The sequence below is a fragment of the Pogona vitticeps genome, chromosome 11 (assembly GCF_051106095.1).
Source record: "Pogona vitticeps strain Pit_001003342236 chromosome 11, PviZW2.1, whole genome shotgun sequence".
Classification (NCBI taxonomy): Eukaryota; Metazoa; Chordata; class Lepidosauria; order Squamata; family Agamidae; genus Pogona; species Pogona vitticeps.
The window spans coordinates 8,193,323-8,214,325 of record NC_135793.1 but is presented as its reverse complement, the minus strand read 5'-3'; the positions used below and the strand labels follow the sequence as shown (position 1 = coordinate 8,214,325).

The following is a 21,003-nucleotide window of genomic DNA, read 5'->3' as shown; positions in this document are numbered from 1 at the left end:
AGCATATCTCCCCCACTCTGGCCACCCCTCATTGGCTACCGGTTCATTTCCCTATCGACTTCAAGGTTATGATGATAACATTCAAAGCCCTAAACGGTTCAGAACACCTGCTCCTAGCCAGATCTGTCCGTAATGCCCTTTCTTCACAGGAAGGGCGGTTGAGGGCTTTGACCCCAAAGGAAGCCCAGGGGGAAAGAACAAGAAACTGGGGATCTTGGCAGTCCCTCCCCCCCAAGCCTTTGGAACAACCTGCCCGTTGAGATCCTCTTGGTACCCTCCCTGGATGGGTTCAAAAGAGCATTGAAGACCTGGCTCTTCCGCCAGGATTTCCCAGAGCATTAAGATCTTGCTTCCTTTTTACCATCCTTTTTGCCATCCTCTCCATCATCCTTTTTTACCACCTTCATTACCATCTGTTTTAATTTACCCTGTTTGGTTATGTATTAATTTATTTTTTTATCGTGTTTTAATATTGTTGCTGATATTGTTGTTAGCTGCCCAGAGTGGCCTGGTTGCCAGATGGTGCAGGGTATAAATCCAATAAATAAATAAATAAACTTGCATACTGCATTATCACCATCTAAGAAGTCAACCTAGCTTCAGCATCATCAGCCATGTGGATTTGGGACATTAATAGCAGCCTATAAGTTGGAACTACCCACAAGAACTTGAAGATGTTTTATCATCGAACGTTTGCTGTTTGTCTTTGTTTTCTGGCTTGTTTTGTTCTGTCTTATTTTCTTAATGGTTGATTAAAGGTATCGCCTCTTCCTGTATTTCTATCAAAACTAGCTATAGGAGGCAGGCTACCTCCTTTATAGGTGGCCTCCTGAAGCTATGCAGATGAAACTTGCCTTTTTAAATTTCCACACAGTACATTGCTACATTATTCTGAAGTCTTGTGGGAAATTTTAGGATGGCGCCTTCCCTGATTCTCCCCAGCAGAAGTGATGGCATCCATGACACTCCAGCGGGCCACACGTTGGCCTCAACAGTTGCCTAAGGGTGTACTGAGTGCCACTAGTAGGAAAAGAGGGGGGGGGAGATGGGATATTGCTTACAAGATGGTTTGAGAATACTCATTTTCTCTCGCAGACCCTACCTTTCCTCAGAAGGTTGTTGTGAGCATAAGGGGGTCGGGGACAAGATGTGGAGGCCTTACTGGAAGTTTCAAAAGAAGGCCAAGACACAAATATCATAAACAATTTACTCCCTATCGTTTAATTTTATAATCTTACAGAGAAAGATTTCAAGTTGCATGGAGAAGAATAAGACAAAGAAATCCAGGTCTGTTCCCCCCCAAAATTCACACAGCACCAAGAATGGAACCAAACAGAACAATCAATATAAATTACAATTTTATTCTTTCCCCCCCACAGACCAGAAATAGAAAAGATCCAAGTAAGGATAGTGCATTGTAACCGGTCAATATTAATCTCCCTCCCAGTCTTTAATGCTTGGCTCACCCTAACCCCAACCCATTGTATCAAGACCGAGATTCTCAGATCTTTTTTAAACCCAATCTTTTAAAAACCTTGTTCTCGGCTTTACCTTCTGGCAGGACGGGCCACAAAAGGGATGACCAGAAAGGAGGGTCGGGGTATGTGGGATCATTCGTGAATTTAGAGAAAGCTGGACAAAGGCTGTTAGTCATCCCCACAATTTACGTCAAGCCCAAGGGCCCTAAAAAGGTAGCTGTGGGACACACTTTATCATCTGGTTATAGTTTTAAACATATAGGAAAAAGAAAATTATATATAGTCAAAAACCACAAATGTCTGCTGCGTACGACAGATTCTCAATAGGGCATAGGGAGGAAGTGCATAGGGCTGAAGATTTTACTTTTTATATTTCATCAAGAAGCTTGTCCTGGATGTTAAATTGTAAGCTGGTTTAGATGCTGCTCAGCAGAAACTCTAATTAAATTGAAAAGGAACAAGAAGGAAGACCAACTGAAGACAATATTGTCAGTAGAGCATATTTAATGCAAATAATATTTAGTTAAGAGCATCTCTTTACCATATTTTAGCCCCATGGAGGATAGCAATGATAATAAATGGATTTATCTGAAATATTTTAAATATGCATTGCAGGGCACACTGCCCCCATATGAAAAATTACAGACTTCCCTGTTATACTGTTCCTTAACAAGCTCTTCTGGCAATATTGCCTACATTTGGTCTTCAGCCATTAAAGATAAGACGTAGGAAGACTATATTGCTCCCTCAGCCACAACTCTAAGATGACCTGCAGCTAGAAGAACCTCTGTTTCACAGCAACTTGTCTGAGACATTAGAAAATCTAAGGAAAGAGAAGTCTACACTGTGAAATTAATTCAGTTTTAAACCTGTTTAACTGGCAAAGCTTCTAGACAGAGACTTCAAGGAAGCAGAGTTCTGAAAAGAAGGCTAGGAGCAATGAGAAAGAATTCTTATTACTCCAACTTTACTAAAGGTCCCAATATTGTTTTGTGGAAAGCCATTCATATTAAACAGGGTTTGAACTGTGGACTGTATCTAGCAGTTGGAAGACAGACAGAAGCCTGGTAGTGGTTCCTGTCCTTTAAAGAATGGTATTTTTTAAAAGAGGATGTTCGGCGAGGGCTGTTCTCCTCATACCTACAAGACAAGCTGCCCCAGGCAAAATTCCTTATCCACACAGTAGATATGAGAAATCTGGGATGACCACTTCCGTCATGCCTGATCATTGACTACACTGGCTGGCACTAATGGGAAATTAAAGTCCAGATGGGATCTGAGCCCCATCTGGAAAACCACAGATCCTCACCCATTTTATACAAATACTATAAAAACCTGTGTTACTCCTTGCATCGACCCACCCTCTTTCTGTGTCTTGATTTTCTAGTGCTCACCAGCTCCTAACAGCTCACCCAAGACAAAAACTTTGCTCCTTCCCGCTTCGCATTGGTTGATGCCACTTGATTGCAGATCCTATGGAGATTTCTCTCTGCAACTATTTTTGAAACACTTCTCTTTTAAGAAATCAGCATATCTTCAAGCAATTATCCCAAATTATTTCCAAAAGGATGAAGGAACCCATTAAAATGATCTTCTGTCCTGGATCTCCCCCCCCCCCACCTTGCTTTTGTAGATTAGTACTAAATTGATTTGACCAAACTCCGGGAGGCAGTGGAAGACAGGAGGGCCTGGTGTGCTCTGGTCCATGGGGTCACGAAGAGTCGGACACGTCTTAACAACTAAACAGCAAAAAATTAAATTGAAAGCTTCTGATGGGAGCTCTTGGCAGCAGGCATCTTCTAATCCACTTTGGAAATCAGCTGTCTTTTTGACAACTTGAAGAAATCCTTTAAAAATGATCTTCTCTGCTGGATCTCTCTTTCTTTGCTCTGTTTTGGTGGATTAGCACTGTCATTAAATGCTTCCAAACCTTTGGCATCTGCTGCTCATCGACCTTGAAAATCTGCTGTGTCAGTAAAAACAAAACCTCTTTCAACAATCTGGAAGAAATCCTATGACATTTAGCTACTCGCCTGTATCTTTTTTTTTTTTTTGGGTCGTCTGTGGCTTAATATTAAAATTGAAAGCTTTCCACCCCAGGAAGCTTGTGCCTCCAAGTTTTGCTCCTGGTACAAGTGAAAGAAGCAAACAAAAACAGCCACCTACAAGAACTGGTTTTGTAAATCATGGAAAACTGGGGGATGGGGTGGGTGGATATTTTGGTTGGTTGGTCATACCTTGTCCCTGTTGATACCAGCATAAGACTTGTATTGTCAGTGGGAAAAAATACCAGTATCATCAGTGCACAACTGGGTCGAATAATAAAAACAAAACATAACTAATGCTCCATCTGGAGCAGCCCCTAGCTTGATTACATACTTTCTTTCCACCTAATTTACGTCCTACTTGGATTAAAGGCTGTAGTATATAAGAAGCTGCAAGAGGCAACCAGTTTAGCCACAGTCCATCCTTTCACTGATAGCAAAGGATGTTGAAGGAACTTTGGCAGATGCCTTATGCTGAAACCATGTGCTTGTTCCATTGGTCCAGTTTTACCAATTCTGACCAGCCGCGACTCGTCCACAATTTCAGGCAGAGTTCTCTCCTAGCCCTAGCTGGGGATCGCTGGGATTTCTTGGTGGTTCCCACCCAAGTACTAACCAGGCCAGATCCTGTTTAACTTCCCAAATCAGACAAGGATGATGGGGTGGGATCCTCTGCCAGTTTTGGAAAGGACCACTAGCTTAGATGAAGTGGAAATAGGAAATCAGCCAAATCATCCTACCAATTCCAAACTGGAATTTCATTCTCTTCCAAGACTAAGTTAAAACAAAAATGCAATTCAGAAATAATTGCAGGAGTGAGTTGAGCAGATATGTTTAAAACTCAGATATCAAGCAGAAGAAGGTTCATTCCTAGCCAGGAGAAACTGTCATATATACAGTATAATGGTATCAGAAAGGACACCATAACAAAATTCTTAACAGGATATTCTTTACATGCATCGTACTCCCTCGAGCTCACTTGGTCGCCTATACGTTCCCAGTAGCTTAAAAATCCAATCTTTTTCCAGTTATTCTGAGACCAATCACCCCCCTGGCTTGATTCTTTCTTGGGATCCTATAAAACGCACAACAAACAACACGCTGCAGCAGTCTAGTAACACAACTCACAACACTTACAGTGCAACATGCTACATCAACCCTCACACCTACATTGCTTTCAACATTTGTTCCATTCCTGACAATCCACAAGGCTGATACAAAGGACCAGCGTGTCACATCATGAGTAGGTGGCCCAACAAGCATGACACAAGCAAAATGTGCTTGGCAAACTTGCTTTTTTAAAAGAAGGTTGCAGTTATTTTTATGATATTCCAACTCTACAGCAGAGGCCAGCTTCCAGTCTGCAAGCAGCTTTCAAAAATATTTAAAACCGGTAGCCCTTTACCATGTGTTCTAAAATTATATTACATCCACACAGAGGCTGCTACCAACACAATACATTAAGCAACATCCAACAATGTGCACAACTGCAATAGACCCTGACTGTCAACCTGCCTCTACAGTGTTTGTGGCTCTTATAATCCACAGCTAACTACTACATTTTTTTTTACTAGCACCTTTACTCTACAATCATACAATTATTCCAGCCCTAGAGTATTTTTAACCCTTACTCTCATCTGCTTTCCCATTATGGATGTTCACTTAAGGGGATTCACGAGCAGGCTGCAAAAAACTGGCTGGCCTAGGGCATATTTTGTGACAATCTGCGGGAGAAATCTTGACAGATTCTTTGGGCAGCGATTATGATCTGGATCTTCCAGATTCCTGAGGATAACCAGACACAGGCTGAAATGCAGACAGAGGTTTGCTCACTATTGCTTTGTGGAAGGCCAGATGAGCATAGAACTCGAGTAACTGTACCCGGCTGTATGTCATGCTAATATAATTGAGAGCTGACCTTAAACAGGCCATTATTTCTTTTCTTATTCTTTTTAAATACTGGGTTTCTTTCCCCTTTCTTTCAGCTTGTAGCCCATCACCTAGACAGGTAGATCGAGGTCTGCCTTCCTTCCTTTTACCCACTTTCCATCCCTTTCCTTTGCTGGAGAAATGGGGTGGGGTGGGTAGTGCCATTTGCCATAATGCCTACGAAATAACATTGCCTCACAAAACCAAGGATCTACAGCTGCCTATTCCATAGTAGTTCGCCTACGTCAAATTTGGATTCTTCCAGAGCAGACTAAATCCATGTATTCCAGTGGGAGCATACCAGCATAACTTGAAGACCCAGCAGAGATTTTTTTAAAAAAGAATCAATTCAGCATATTTTGTGTGCGTGTTTGGACAAACTTTTCTCAGTCTTAGATGTAGCTTGTCCAAACAGAAAGGTAGGTGGCAGGGGGAAGATTTTCCAGTGTAAGAGGGTTGTACGTCCAGGACTTTTTTTTTTTTGCAACTTGAAGGAAGAGGTCTTATAGTGAGGTGTTTTTTTTTTTTTTTTGCCCAAATACTAAGGGGCTCATTTTTTTCAGGTGAAACCAATGGAAAGTTCTGGGTAGGGCTTCCCTCAGCCACCTTAAAATGTAGATGATATACACCCGTTTGGTGACATTATGCACACGATGGCAAGACATTGCTTCCCAAATTTTCTCATGTAAGAACAATTAAGTGACGGAGGGTTGTGCTTCATCCTATATAAATAAACCTTGCAGATGCCAAAAAAAAAAAAAATGAAATTCCCAGTTCACAGCCCCACCCTATTCTCAGAATGGACATAAAAATCCAGATTCACTTTGGGTGAAATGTTCGGGAGAGAAGAGAGCTGCTCTTCATCATTAAAATCCAAAACAGTAACAAGAGTTTGGAACAGATCAAAACAGCAGAGCCAAAGTAAACACTTAACAAGGAATTAGAATTTAATGCAGGAGGGAGTCCATAACAGCACTTAAATACAGTATATATAGTGTATATTTATATCTATATATAAATATTCAAATTAAAACAGTAAGGCTCTCTGTTATAAAGTTTCTCTCCCTTAAGGCTGCTACTGCCATTTTAAAACCTGCACTCTCCCTCTTTTCCCATCACCACGAGACATCCTCGGAGCTATTTCACACTTGGAGACACCTAGTTTAGTAGACACGGAGACACCTAGTCACAACTTCCTTTCTGCAACATAGCCAATTCTATGGAGAATTTTCTTTCTCTTCCTAAAAAAAAAAGTTTGGCTTCTCCCTTCAAAGAGACATAGTAGTCAGCCAGTTACTGTGGGACCATTCCTGCACCTGCCTTCTTGAACTAACCACGACTACTTTAATGGAGGCTGGAGACTGTTCACTTGCAGGAAAATAGTCACTTCCTGACTCAAACTGTAGAGAGGAAAACATTATTGGTGACAATTTGTGGTTTGCACGCAAAGGCATTTCCATGTACCCCTTTTTTGTCTCTATTTTTTCAGAGTTCCTTGAATCCAAGCCTCTAAAACAGCACCAAATTGTCGCCTCCTCCAGATGCTGGGTGGCTCTCCGGCTTTCCCTTAACAATGCGCTGCAGGAAATAAGTACAGTAGTGCTTTTTTTCTGGAGCCCATAAGGATTCCTTCTGCGGAGGGTCCCCCCCCCCCTTTTAAGGATCTGAGTAAAGCCCGCCACATGAGTGTGTGTGTGAGAATAGCAGCTGCCAAGGAACTGGTTAGACAAAGCTTCTTGCTTGCAGGAGGAGATTAGATAAGAGAAGTCGGACCTGAAAGAGAAAACAAAACAGGGCTGAGCCAATGGGATGGCTGAGGGCACCTCGTGGACAGACAGTGGCCGCGAGGGGGGGGGGAGAGAATGTTTTCGGGACTGAAACACCAACAATCTTGTGGCATTGTTGGGGTCTGAAGGGTTTGAAATCCAAAGAAAAGAAAAGAAATGTTTTCCACCTTTGCTTTTGTATTGAGATAGCTCCGTGAGTGGTTGGGAGTTCAATTCTCCCACTGTGCCTCCTGCAGGTAGAGCCAGCCTGGGTGGCCTTGGGCCAGCTGCACAGTCCCAGAGCACCCCAGAAAAAGGGAACGGGAAACCACGTTTGAGTACACTCTATCTAGAAATCCCCGAAAAGGGTTGCCATAAGTCAGAATTGTCTTGATGTCACATGATTATTGATATCACCTGTATTGGGCCATTTTGGTCTGATGATATTAATGTCTGCCATTACGGATGCCCTCCCCTCGCCCTGTTTGCCACCCTCCTTCATTTTGACAGTAAAATTAATAGCACATACGAAAGACACTAACAGGCAACAAGCAAGCCGTCCATTTCTAATAGCAGAAAGTGCAGAGGAAAAAAAATAGTTAAACCAGTTTGTGCTGCTTTCCATTTATCTTCAAAATGGTGACCTTTTTTGGGGGGGGGTGTCACTTGATCAATCTCCTTCTCCTCCCGACCCCAGGTTTCCATAGCTCCATCTATCTTATCATACCACATAAAGATAATACAGTGGTGCCTCTCTAGACAGTTACCCCGCATGACAGTTTTTTTGCTAGACATTGACTTTTTGTGATCGCTATAGTGATTCGCAAAACAGTGATTCCTATGGGGGAATTTCGCTGGACAATGTTTGGTCCCTGCTTCGCAAACCGATTTTTGCTAGACGACGATTTTGACAGCTCCCTCCGCACTTGCAAACAGGTGTTTTTGGGACCTAAGCTTCACAAGACAGCGATTTAAACAGCTGATCGACGGTTCGCAAAGCGGCTTTCCTATGGCTGATCTTTGCTAGACAACGACGATTCTTCCCCATTGGAACGCATTAAACAGGTTTCAATGCATTCCAATGGGGAAATGCTTTTCGCTAGACAATGATTTCGCTAAATAGTGATTTCAGTGGAACGGATTATCATCGTCTAGCGAGGCACCACTGTATTCCAAAAGGAGTTTTCCCATGGCCTAAATCTGTGGCTATGCGGGCTTGGAATTATGGGGGACGAAAATAATAGTTCTTCTTCGTGGCCTCTGTGAATACACACATATGGGTTTAGTCTGCGCCTGCGCTGACATTCTCGGAGCATTCTAGAGCTAAAAGTAACAATTTTATGGTGTGATCCCCCATGAGGCACAAGCTCCTCCCACCCAAGATTCCCCTCAGTTCCTTTTTTCCGCCGTGCTGTAAAGTTCTACAGAGCATAGAGCTATTTCCACAGGGGTTTTTTCCTTTAGTTTATTGATCAATTCCCTCTAAATTGGATTCTTTCCCTTCTCAATTATCTAATCTATGATCCCCCGTGAGTTGTTTTCTTTTTTGCTTGCCAGCTATTTGGCTTACCCCCCTCCCCCCGCACACACACACACTTCAACTGTTTGCTTCTTTCTCCTTTCCCGCCTTTTTCGGCCTACTCATTTTGACTCTCAGGCACATTAATGATTTTCTGCCTGAGTAGGCTACATCTTACCCAGTTAGGTGCAGGCCGCAGTAGGGAACCCGACAATGCCAAGGAGTCCTTAAAATCTAAGTCTACATCAACAGAGGAATCCTCACCAGAGGCTAGCGAATTTGCCTCTGAGGAGACGACGTGCCAGCTCTACCTGCACAGACTCCGGGATCGTCTGATAGCCTTTCTGCTCCAGCTGGCCATTTAGTGACTGCGCTACCGTCCAGTCTGGCCGTGGCCCTTTTAGCCCTACATGAGGGCGGGCATTTGACGTTCCTGAGTTGGAGCTTAAGTCTCTCTATCTCATGAGGAGAAGAGAGTGAAAAGGAGGCATGTCTCACCACACCCTCTCTCTGAGCAACCATGAGAGAGACTGGTGATGGATGATTGTTTCAAGGGGCTTGTTCAAGGGACCCTGCAGGAGTTAGGGCTCTGTTGCCCTGTCCCTAGGAGAAGAAGGGCCTCCTGTTGCCCCGGTCACCTTCCCTGACTGTCAGTGATTCCTCCTGACATGGGAAGCGCCTCTGTGTGTGAGTGCCGCACACCAACCCTCCTTCGCGTGCCTGCTCATGTAGCTGCGACTTCTGGAGGGAGCTGCACACCGAGGCTGTAGATGTGCCTGCGACATATGGTAAGGCTTGGGTTTTCCCTTTGGGGATACAATGGGCCCCTTCAGCTCCTGCGGCTAGCCGTGCATGTCAGTGCTTTGCCTGTCTGGGGTAACGCCCTTGGGTGTTTGGTGTATTGGGCCTGATTTATCAGAGGCCTTGTTCACGTGGCTGCTATTTCCAAAACCAGGTGCCGAGGTGAAAGCTTTCTGGCAGCACTTGACAGCCCTAGTTTGCCTCTGAAAGGGGGGGCTGCAACAACTCCCACCACTACCCCTGCTAGTCGGTGATATTCCTGCCTGGGGTAGCACCTGCTGGTGGCTGTTAATTTGGCACAAAACAGCCCTCTTTATCAATGGGCTGGCTCACAAAGTAGCCTGCGGCCCTGTCTCAGCTGCCAGTGCCTGCATAGGCTCATAAGGAAAGGACTCACAAGGGTCCACCCGAGAACCCTGCCGCTGTCTGGTAAGTCTGGATAATTTTCCTCAAGTAGGTCCTGTCACACTGACAAGGTTGTGTAGGACCAGTCCCTTTTGTTTGGGATAGGAGCTATGAGCTCTCGGCCACCATCACCATCCCGCTCTACCTGGCATCGTTCTGAGCCATGGGCGATGGAGTACTTTATGCCTCCACATGCGCTTTACAGATGTAGTGCTCCCTCGAACTCGGCTCCGGCATCATAATGTTTGGAGCCTTGATCAAACCTGCTGTTAACCCATTCAGGTTTGAGACTCACATGAGTCGCTGGGGGGTGGAAGAGTTTCCAACCAATCTTCCTACACCCCTCTCGGTTGTCACAGATGTTCACACTCCTTTACTGTCAACAGATGAGTTCTTTGGTCGGCGTTGTTATTTGTTTTTGGTCGCCGTGTAGCCACGTACTCCTCTGCCATGAGGGCTTATCACCACTTATGGAGTTTGGTTCTGCCCACCCTGCAGGTAGCTCATGTGCACGCTTACAGTTCAGGCCTTCCACATCACTGGGAGGCACTGTTGCAGGTGCATCACGAGCGCACTGCTGCTCGATACGCCTAAAAACCAGTGTCTCAGCAACTGACAGGTTAGGACCTGCCATTTGTTGGTGTATGGCTTTTTAGCCAGAAAAAGGTTGTTATTTTTGATAACCTGCTCAGGCTCTAGAAGGTGACACATTCATTGTGTTGTAACATCTGCAAGTGCCTGAAGATGTTCCCATCAGCCTATGGCATTCCAGGAACGTTAAAAGCCTCAACCCCAAAGTTACCAGCTGCCGCCCCTAGACATGTGGGGAGACAGTGCCTTGACTGGCAGAACTGCTGGTAGGACTGCAAACTGAGCGGGCTCTTTACTTCTCTGCTGTTGACCAGTCAGTCCGTTTGACTTCTTTCTATCGTAGCTACCAGCTTTGCCACTATCTTCGATGTACATTGAATCCATTAGGATCGACCTCAACATGGAAAAATTTTTGTTCTTTTTCTCTACCATACAACACTTTGGCAGGAAAAGATGCTTTCCAAATTCCAATCCATCTCGTGTCAAGGCACATTATGATCGAGCGCGACCGGTCCTGGCTTCGAATCTGCCAATTCTGGACATAAGCTCGGATCTCACTCCTTGAACGAATCTCCCTCCAATATGATGCGATCCATTATCATCCTCTGTCACCTTCAGTGTGCTTCTTTTCATTTGCACAGCTCACTTCTCGGTTCACTGCATCCCGTCTATTGGGAATGGAGGAACCGCCTTTTCCAGACCCAGCCATCACTTAGCTGAGCACTTACACTAACTATGCTGAAGCTAGAGTGGTCCTCACCGACCAGATAGGCGGTGTATTAAATAAATAAATAAATAAATAAATAAATAAATAAATAAATAAATAAATAAATGCTTGCACCAAGCCACTTCCTATTAAAGATCTAGGAAGAATGTATCACAGGTACAAGGTACGAGGAAATGACATAGAAATTTTGGGATGACTCCAGTCCCATTTCTATCATCGTAGAACAAATTTATTCGAAACAAATGATTTCCCTGAACCCTACTAATAAGAATACGGAAACATTGATGTCTTTGGCAGGGAGACTTATTCCCTTCATTCACTTCTGCTCCATGTGGCCAACTATCAATCACAATAGGCGCCTACCTGGAGCAATTTTGGTCTCAAATTCTACCTCTCTTGAAATCCATTAAGACAGAGCTTAGAAATTCTTGCTCTGAGACCACGACTCTAGCAAAGCAACACAGGATTGCTGCTTGACATGCAAAGGGCTTCAACTACTGTCGTATCCTTAGTATCTGTAGAAGGCTCACCTAGTCACGATCCACTGGCTCATCAAGGACACATAGGACAGAATTGAATGTCTTCCATTACATGGTACCAGTCTCTTCAGTCTTAGACTGGTGACACTAGAAATATTATTATTATTTACACAGAATAGGAAAACAGCTAAATTATATATGGGCCGACAGCCCTTTCATCCCTCTTTCAGTTCTACCCATAGTCCTTTCAATCATGTCTGGAGTTTCAGCCTCCCAGACATTTCGGTTCATACAAGAATGTCACCACATCTCTCAAGGTTACGTTATATAATTGTCTTTGTTCCCCTTTGAGTAACGTTAGACTCACTCTTTTTGTCTATATCCTCCAGGAAGAGACCTCTGCCTCCTGGGCAAACATGCCATAATCCAAGTTCCTACATCTGGCTTATGCATGGCTTCTACTTCTGTGCTATTATACCCATAGAAAGGACGGAGGCATCCGTCCCATCCTTGGTCTCAGAAATCTTTTCATGTGTATTCTACCGTAAGTTTCAGATTCCAGCCTCAACACTATTATCTAATCAGTAATTCCTAAGGTTTCACTGCCATTCAATTTTTCAACATTTGCAAGGTCTTTCAGATGGTACAGGACATCAGTTTGATAATAACCTTCCCCTGCGAGATATGGACATCTACCTGTACTGGTACTATAGCATATGTTTTTCTAAAAAAAAAACAAAAAAAAAAACAATTACTAGCAATCATCTCCCCAAATTCATTACCTCCACGGCTTCAGTGCTAAAGCAATCCAAACTCAGCCTCGAACCACTCCAATAGTGGTATCTTTTCTTTTTGACCAACTAGAGGATCCCTAATCCAAGTAACTGCAAGTTCGGTTCTATCACCATTGGAAAGTATCGACCTTCAATGTATTCACTGGGGTCCGTACGCCAACTGCACGTTTTATTGCTCCTGTGCAGATGCGTATGGAAACACTGTCGGGGACATATTCATATGGCATTGGACAGGGAATTTGCCATAACTCTTCCCTCCGATACATTTCATTCTACGGAGAATCTTCCATCACCATCATTCCTAATCAAATGCGATCCAAATACCTCCTTGAGGTACTTGGTTCTAGTTCGCCTGTCTCAGATCGATATAGACAGACACATGTCAGTTCCCTCTGGTTTCTCACCTCCTAACTTCCATGAACTTGGCAACCTGGGAAATACTCCCACTTTGGCATCAGTGCTCGATCGAGCTCAAAAACCATGAACTCGATGTCGATGTGTAAATAAATAAATCTTTATTAAATATATTGAAACAAAGAGCTACCTTACCAACTTTCTTAGAAACTGTTGCCTACTTGGTTTTCTGTTTATGCTTTAAAATGTTATATATCTGCTATTGTTGCCCATTAACCAGATTATTCTGGTACGTAGGACTTTTGTCTCACTCTAGGGTCAAACATCTTTTCACAGGACTCAGTACCACCTGTCCTCCATGTAAACGCATTGTTCCTCAATGGTCTATAGATTTCTAAATTCACTCATGTGCCTGCCATTTGAGCCCATTTTCTCTTCAAATGCCAAATTACTTACTTTGAACAGCCTTCCTAGTGGATGTCATATCTGCCAAGGGAACACGCGAAATAGCTGGATTGTGATTCGATCCACCTGTTATTCAATTTTCCTGATAAAGTGACTTCCTACTTTAATGTCTCATTCCTGACGTATTCGACTAATTTTCATGTTTATCTATGCTTCATCTTACCATCATTCTTCAGATCACCATCATCTTCTTTAGAGCACATGCTCCACAATATTTATGTAAGATGCTCACCAGCATTTTCTCTGGACACTACCAGAGCTTCTAAACAGATGACAGGCTCTTTTGATGCTTTCATTCTTTTCATTTCAAAAGTCCAGTTTCTTCCTATCCATTTCTAGATCGATGGTCTAGGCTGTATCTATGGCTTGCCAGCAGTCAGACGAGTCACCGTCTAATTACCTTTAGCCTCGCTCCACGGAGTGCTGTCTACCTCGGCTGCATCCAGAGTAGAATCGAGACTCTCGACATCTACCGTGCACCAATATGATCCATGCCATCTACCTTTGCAGAGCAATACTGGCTACACGTAGGTACATGCAATACCACTGGATTTGGCAGAAATGTGATGCCATCCTTCCTACCGTGACGTCCCACCTGCCAATAAGTAAGCTTGCCAGTCACCCATATGTGTGTATTCACAGAGGCCACGAAGAAGAAAGAAAGGTTACTTACCTGTAACCATGGTTCTTCGAGTGGACCTCTGTGAATTCACACTACCCACCCATCCTCCCCTCTGTCGTCACGGGTATCTTATTGTTGTATAACTCTCATGCCCGGCGGACAAATTGCAGGAACTGAGGGGAATCTTGGGTGGGAGGAGCTTGTGCCTCATGGGGGATCACACCATAAAATTGTTACTTTTAGCTCTAGAATGCTCCGAGAATGTCAGCGCAGGCGCAGACTAAACCCATATGTGTGAATTCACAGAGGTCCACTCGAAGAACCATGGTTACAGGTAAGTAACCTTTCTTTTTTCTTAATTCTGCAGTCGTGAATCCATAGAATTCAGAGAGGGCAGGAACAACATTTAAGCACTAACCACAGGCAGCCAGGAACTGCATGTCGATGCCTGCCTTGACTCCAATGAGGAAAGCATGTGGGCTGGCAGAAGTGGGCAGAGGGTAAACATCAGCCAGGCTGCCAGGGAAATCAGGTCCCCCCCCCCCCGTTGTGTTTTGCACAGAAATGGAGGGCCTGCTGAAGGAGAGAGATAGCGCTGTCCAGCTCTCTTCCACTAGTCGTTAGCAAAGTGTTATCATTATTATTGTGGGGTCGTTAATGAAGTGGTACGAACCGTATGCATCATTTTGGTCTAGAGGACAGAGTGGCAGATGGGGATTCAGGAGAACGGGGTTCAAATCCCCTGCTCTGCCATGGAAACTCACTGGAGGGGGCGTGTGCCATTAGTAAAAGCACTCCTTAAATGTCTCACTTCCCTTGAAAGCCCTATTAGGGTTGCTGCGACTTAGTTCCGACTTGACTGCACATAACAAACTAAGAACTAGATCAGCTAACTGGACAGTTCAGCTGGTTTTGAGCATGTGAGATGGAACCAAAGGCCAGGAGTTCAATTTGCCCCTGGACCTCTTGGGAGATAAAGCCAACTTGTGCAGCCTTGGACAAATTGTAGAGTCCCCAAAAGATGGAGTGGTTTGAAAGCTTTATATCTTAGAAAACACTTGGAACAATTGCCATAAGATGGAATCAACATGACAGCACATGCCTCTCATTATGAACAAGGAATAAGCATTACATGGAAAGGTATTAAGCTATAATACATGGAGTTTCCTGGTTCAAAGACGGCATTCAGAACATTCTCTGGGCAGTTCCTGGGATAAAATGTGTGGGAAATCTGCTTTTCAGTGACTGGAATCTCCAGCTAGAGGGCAGATCTGGTAATGATGGGGTCCTTTGAGAATACGACCCAGGCAATCTGACTTGCCAGCTTGTAATATTTATCCAGCTTGAGACTGCTGTGCTAGGCACATATGCAGCCTCCGTTTCAAACAGGAGTTGCGCTGGAGTTGTCTCTTGAGGCGTGAGCTCAACTACCTCCGGCCTTCTCAGCAAACAGAAATGTGGATACACCAGAACACTGAATAGTGATCCAACAGGCAGTATTTTCAGAGCATTTACTGCATTGCATTCTTATATCCATTTAAGTTCTGTAAAAACTGCTCCCGGAAGGGGGAGGGGGGCTGTGATTTGCGATGCTCCAGGCAACAATTAATTAATTATGTGAACAGTCACTGTTGGCTAAAACTTCAGAGAGGCATTTTCCTTCCAAATTTAATCTTAAAGACAAAACAGTCTTTTGGAGCCATGGAAAAATGCCTTATCCTATATCAGAGTATGTTGCAGAAATTATCACTCTTGTATGCAGCTTGGTGCTTCATTTCAGTAGAAGAGAGTTTTTGCACAAACTAAGGCGACTGTATTCTGCCACTAACCAATTATCAAAGTATCCCCCCTTTGCCAGGCTTGAGGCAAGATCCTGCTCCTGCTTCCTATCTGTTTGCTTCCAATTGCTTTGCTTTTGCTCTGTCTGGTTCCTGACCTCCAGACCATACAGTTGCATGGATTTCTTCCTCTTCCGAATAGTTGTGAGATCCAACCCCATTTTATGCTTTTATTCTTCTGGTTGTAACTGAAGTTCACCTGTAAGTAAAGATGTTTTCCTTTTTCTACCTAAGCTACTTGTAGAAGTGATTTTTATAAGCAAAGAGCTAGTTTCTGTGTGAACAGGGGGGCTGGGTGGAAAATGGGATTTACAGCTATTCTCCTTCATATTTTCTTTACGGCGCAGTTGTTTATGTTTTTATACTTTATGCTCAGCTAATCAAAAAGGAATTAACCAAAATCCCTCCAATAACTCACTGGTTCACTTGGCTCACTATGAATTATTCTTGGCTATATTAGCCATGTGAATTAAATAAAGTACACTGCCTTTGCTCACTTACAAGGTCCTGTAGACGCAGACAACAAATATGATAGTGGTGGTGGTGAGATTTGTTGTTATGTATCTTCAAGCTGAAACTTACCTATAGCTACCCTAATAAGACTTTCAAGGAAAGTGAGGTGTTAAGAAGTGAATTTACCAGTTATGCACCCCCAGTGAGCTTTCATGGTTGAGTGAGGATTAGAATCCAGATCTCCTGAATCCTGGTCCATCACTCACCACTACACCACACTTCATCCTAGAGGACATTTACTCCTAACAAAATATTCTGAAATACCAATAAAATGCTCAGTCACATATTTCCCCCATGTATTTTCATCAGGATTTTGCCCAAGAGATGTGGATAAAAACGTTTCATGTTGATTCCATGGCAAGGTGAAAGGAAGGTCATAGCTACACCATCAAATTAAGACCAACAAGCTGTTAAGCAATAAGACAAAGTTAGAGATTTGGGATGCTAGACGCCAACATCATAAGCAGACAGGCCAGGAGCAAGTCTTAACACAGAGGCTAATACCAGCTGCTGCCCATTCTTAGATGTGAAAGGCCTCTAGGAGAACTTGAGAGATTTCTTCAGGAAAGCCAAGGGATGTGGCCTCTCTCCTGTGAGAAGAAAAGGGGATCACGACTCAGGACAGGTCTAAATCACAAACCAAGCCTTGTTAATTGCCTGTGGGTTTTCGTTAAAGGAACCTAAAAGCCCATTCCCTTGTTGCCAAGGGAACAAACAAACCTTAGAACCCTTGCAGAACTGCAGGTCCCAGAACCCCCTGCGTCAATGGGTCCCCAGGTGTTCTTGGACTAAAACTCCCAGAAGCCTTCACCACTCTCTGTGCTGTCCAGGATTTCTGGGAGTTGTAGTCCAAAAACATCTGGGGACCCAAATTTGGGAACCACTGTTTTGGACAGTGACATGAATTGTTATCTGTAAAGCTACGGTAATATTTACAGTACACGTGGAATTTTGTGCATCTGTATGTCTTTATTTCATGTAGGACCTGCTGGATGAACCCAACATTTTCCTCCAGCCCTGACCACTAGTGGAAGACCAGACTGCCCCACAAGAGATGGTGGCCAAGGTAATATGGAGCTAGACCCAAACAATTTCACACACTGTACCTCCAGAGTTGGGAAAAGCATTCCGTAGCTTCTCCATGATATCCTCCAGACACAGACTGACGTCTTGAGTACTCACCTCCCCTTCATCTATGAAGAAGGAAATTGAGGAAGGAGAGAGAGAGAGAGAGAGAGAGAGAGAGAGAGAATGCTTTCAAGATTTGACCTATCATTGCCAACTATCAATTGGTCTCCTATCTGGGCTCTAGGAGAGAAAGAATGAAAACGGGCTGTCCTCCAGTTTCAAGAAGAGAATTTAAAAGCCATCTGTAGCAACAGGGAAACCTCTGTCTGTTCTTATCAGGAACAGAAACAAAACATCTCAGGAGGAAACTCAGCTGCCCCCTCTCTAGTCTTGGGGGGGGTGATGGGGGAGAGGCAACAGAACCAAAAAGCCCCACCTGCTGTTTCTGTGTTTGGGGTGCTGGAGTCTTTCTCCTTGAGCTGACTCCCCTCAGATGGATGAGGAGAAGAGGCCAAGGATGAGGCTGCAGAGGTATCTCCTTTGGCATCTGCTGGGGGCTGGGAAAAGGAAGACAGAGATTAAGGAAAGTTCTCAGCAGCTTCTCACCTGGTGCGTGTTCCTCTTCCCTGCAGGACAGAGGGCAGAATGATGATGGAGCTAGAGACTTCCTATGAGGAAAGGGTTACAACATCTGGGTTGCCTTACCCGAGGGGGGGAAAAGAGTAACCTGGTGGGTTGGGGAAAACACAATAGAGGTGTACAAAATCATGCCTCAGATACCCACTAATAATACTACTTCATGGTGTCACCCCATGGAGGTGAACGGTGGCAGACAGATGGAAGGATATTGTCCTGCACACAGGAAACACAGTTAAACAATGGAAATCACTGCTACCCTTCTCCTGCCCACTTTTTCCTGCAACAAAATCTGATGTTAAACTCCTGCTTCATTCATTTCTCCGCCTCAGGGATGCATCCACTGACGGTTTTTATAGAATCATAAAGTTGGAAGGGGGCTATAATATGGCCATCGGGTCCAACCCCTGCTCCAAGGCAGGACTATAAATCAAAGGATATCTGCCAGGTGGTGGTCTAAATTTCTCTTGAATTACCTCAGGCGTTGGAGCACTCACTACCTCTTGAGGTCCTGGGTTCCACTGTTGTACTGCTCTAACAGTTAAGGACGTTTTCCCCGATATTCTGGCTTCCTGTAACTGTAACTTCCAGAGTTTTTAAAATGTTTATCTCTGTGTGTTTTGTTCTCATTTTTAGCATGTAAGTGCATCAGTGATGCATGCTATTCTAGGTGCATCAGGTTTGACTGTCTGGTGAAACGTACTTAAGTCCTCTGGAAACATCTCATGATGTTTGTCTATGACTCAAGATATTACCAACAGATGTGCTGATAACCACTCAAGTTGATATTTCTGTAGGATTTACTCTAGTGTGTCTTTTTTTTTCTTTCCATTCAAGCAGTTCACCGAAATGCTTGGATGATGAACTAAGTTTTAGAGGCTGTTCTGAGACACCAGCTAGCAAAGTCAATTGAAGGTGAATGTTCAAAGCAGGTGGAGAACATCCCTCTGGCTCCAGGTGTGACCCTCACCTGCAGCAGCAGCTCTCTCAAGCGCTGCAACTGAGATTCAAGCTGCTTGTTGTGGTCTTCCAGGATCTGCATCCGTGTCTCCAAACGGCTCTTGTGCTGTCGAAGGATCCGGGCCTCCGCCAGCAGTTCCTCGTTATGCGGATCCTGAGCCATTTCCGGAGTTCCTTCTGCCGTGGCTGCCGCCTCCTCATGCTGCCATTTCAGGCGCCTCAGCTCTCCTTGGAGAACTCTGAGGTAAAAATAAAAAGCAACTAAAAATACAGCTGAGGAAGAAACAGGAGCTTGCCAGCACTAAGCCCGTATCAAATATCTTGGCGTGTTGGTGTTTCACCCAGAAAGGACAACATTAGCTCAAGACAGTTGGGAGCAAAGGCTTTGTGTCTAAGCCTCTTGTATAGTAGGCCCCCTTATCCACAGGATCAGTATCCACTGATTCACTTATCCACGGTCTAAAAACATTAAAAGAGAAACCCTAGAAATATGTTTCAAAAGATGAAGTTACCAGAACTGGCCACTAGAGAGCCAGAGACCATGTGTACAGCGTTCACTATTAAAATAGTGTTTGCTGTAATCTGTTTTTTTTTAAGCATCTGTGGGGTGGTGGAGGATTAGAACCAATTTCTCACAGATACAGGGGTTCTACAGTACTTTAAGTACTTATGTTCCATTTTAAAAAATTATTTAATTTTTTTTTTAAAAAATTGTGTAACAAAAATGACAAATAGAATCACAACTCAAATATACAGTGTAACCCACTGCCATCGGGAATATAAATGTATACATATATATATTCTCATCAATATGTTTCATCTTAATTTATATCATATGCTCCGTCTCTTTCCAAAAATGGAATGATTCTTGTGTTGGGGTAAATATGTTTTTATGTTTTGTAAATATGCATTCTATATAAGAGTTCCAAATCCCATTGAAACTATTTTCCTTCAATCACCCTTTTCTAACTTTTCAATTCACAAGTTAATTTATCGTTAATAGCTTGGTTCAACATCTCATCATATCATTCTTCCAACATCAATTGATTATTATTTTTTCCAATTCTTTGCAAATATCAAACAACCTGCAGTTCCATAACAATTAGTCCCGTTTCCCCCCTATCTAGTTGACAGTTTCCCAACGTTATTTAACCATGCTAACACTGGACGTCTCTTCCATTTAGACTTGCCTCTTTCAAAGATGCTCTACTAGCCCTTTACATCTCCAGGGGGATAACAAGAAACCTGATAAGAACACTTTTGGCCACACCCCCCTTACCTGTTTTCATCCTCAAGGTGAGCCAAGATTCTCTCCAGTTCGCCTTTGTCATCTGTTTGGGTGCCGTCCTGGGGCGGCTGAGCGCTGACGGGTTCTCGGTCCGTGATGGGGCTGGAATGGCGCAAGAGATACTGGTCTTCATCTCTGTTGGGGACACAGCTGTAAGTGAGGCGGTGATAGCAGAGAAGATACATTCATAACACGGCATCACAGGTTACCCAAAGTAATAGGATCACTAATTGTGTACTAGGAGAGTCTTGCCCAACGAGATGCTTTCCAAAGATGTCCAATATAAATCCCATAATCTCCAGACATCCTGGCCAGTCTGTGCTGATAGGAGTTGTAGTCAACCTCCAGTGGTGTAGTGGAGCCAGGTCTCATAGGGTCAGAGTCCCAAGATTTTTTTTTTAAATTAGCAGGGATGATGACATTGTGTGCCACTCCTCCCAAGGTTCAGGGTCCCCTCTGAATCTGCGTGCAAACTTTCCAGTAGCTGGGAGAGAAACAGATTTTTTTGGAAACAATATATTGTTGTAAAGAATCCCTGTCATAGTGTAAAGAACAGATGGTGGTCTGTTCTTGAAGGGGAAATTAAGAGGCTTTATCTTTACAAAAAGACCTGCCCCTTAATTGTTCATGCGCAGCCTGCCTGTTTGGACTCTCGTTCTGGGGTGGGGTTGCAATGGGGGCTGTCGGAAGGATGCCCCCCTACTTCCAAACTGACCATGTTCTTC

The 21,003-nt window shown here is 43.9% G+C and overlaps 1 protein-coding gene across 4 annotated transcripts in view; it reads right to left on the bottom strand.

The window, feature by feature from the left end:
* Positions 1 to 6,374: 6,374 nt before the first annotated feature.
* DRP2 (dystrophin related protein 2) overlaps positions 6,375 to 21,003 on the bottom strand; it is a 67,272-nt gene continuing 52,643 nt past the window's right edge. For 3 of the 4 annotated variants that reach the window (XM_072980983.2, XM_072980986.2, XM_072980987.2), the window contains 6 exons: positions 20,270 to 20,413; positions 19,001 to 19,229; positions 17,831 to 17,951; positions 17,433 to 17,519; positions 16,831 to 16,916; positions 6,375 to 7,225 (listed from right to left, as the gene is read on the bottom strand). In XM_072980983.2, the coding sequence (XP_072837084.2) occupies positions 16,864 to 16,916; positions 17,433 to 17,519; positions 17,831 to 17,951; positions 19,001 to 19,229; positions 20,270 to 20,413 (634 nt within the window). In that variant the 3' untranslated portion in view covers positions 6,375 to 7,225; positions 16,831 to 16,863. The remainder of the gene's footprint in view (positions 7,226 to 16,830; positions 16,917 to 17,432; positions 17,520 to 17,830; positions 17,952 to 19,000; positions 19,230 to 20,269; positions 20,414 to 21,003) is intronic. The other variant, XM_078380742.1, reaches the window with a different exon arrangement.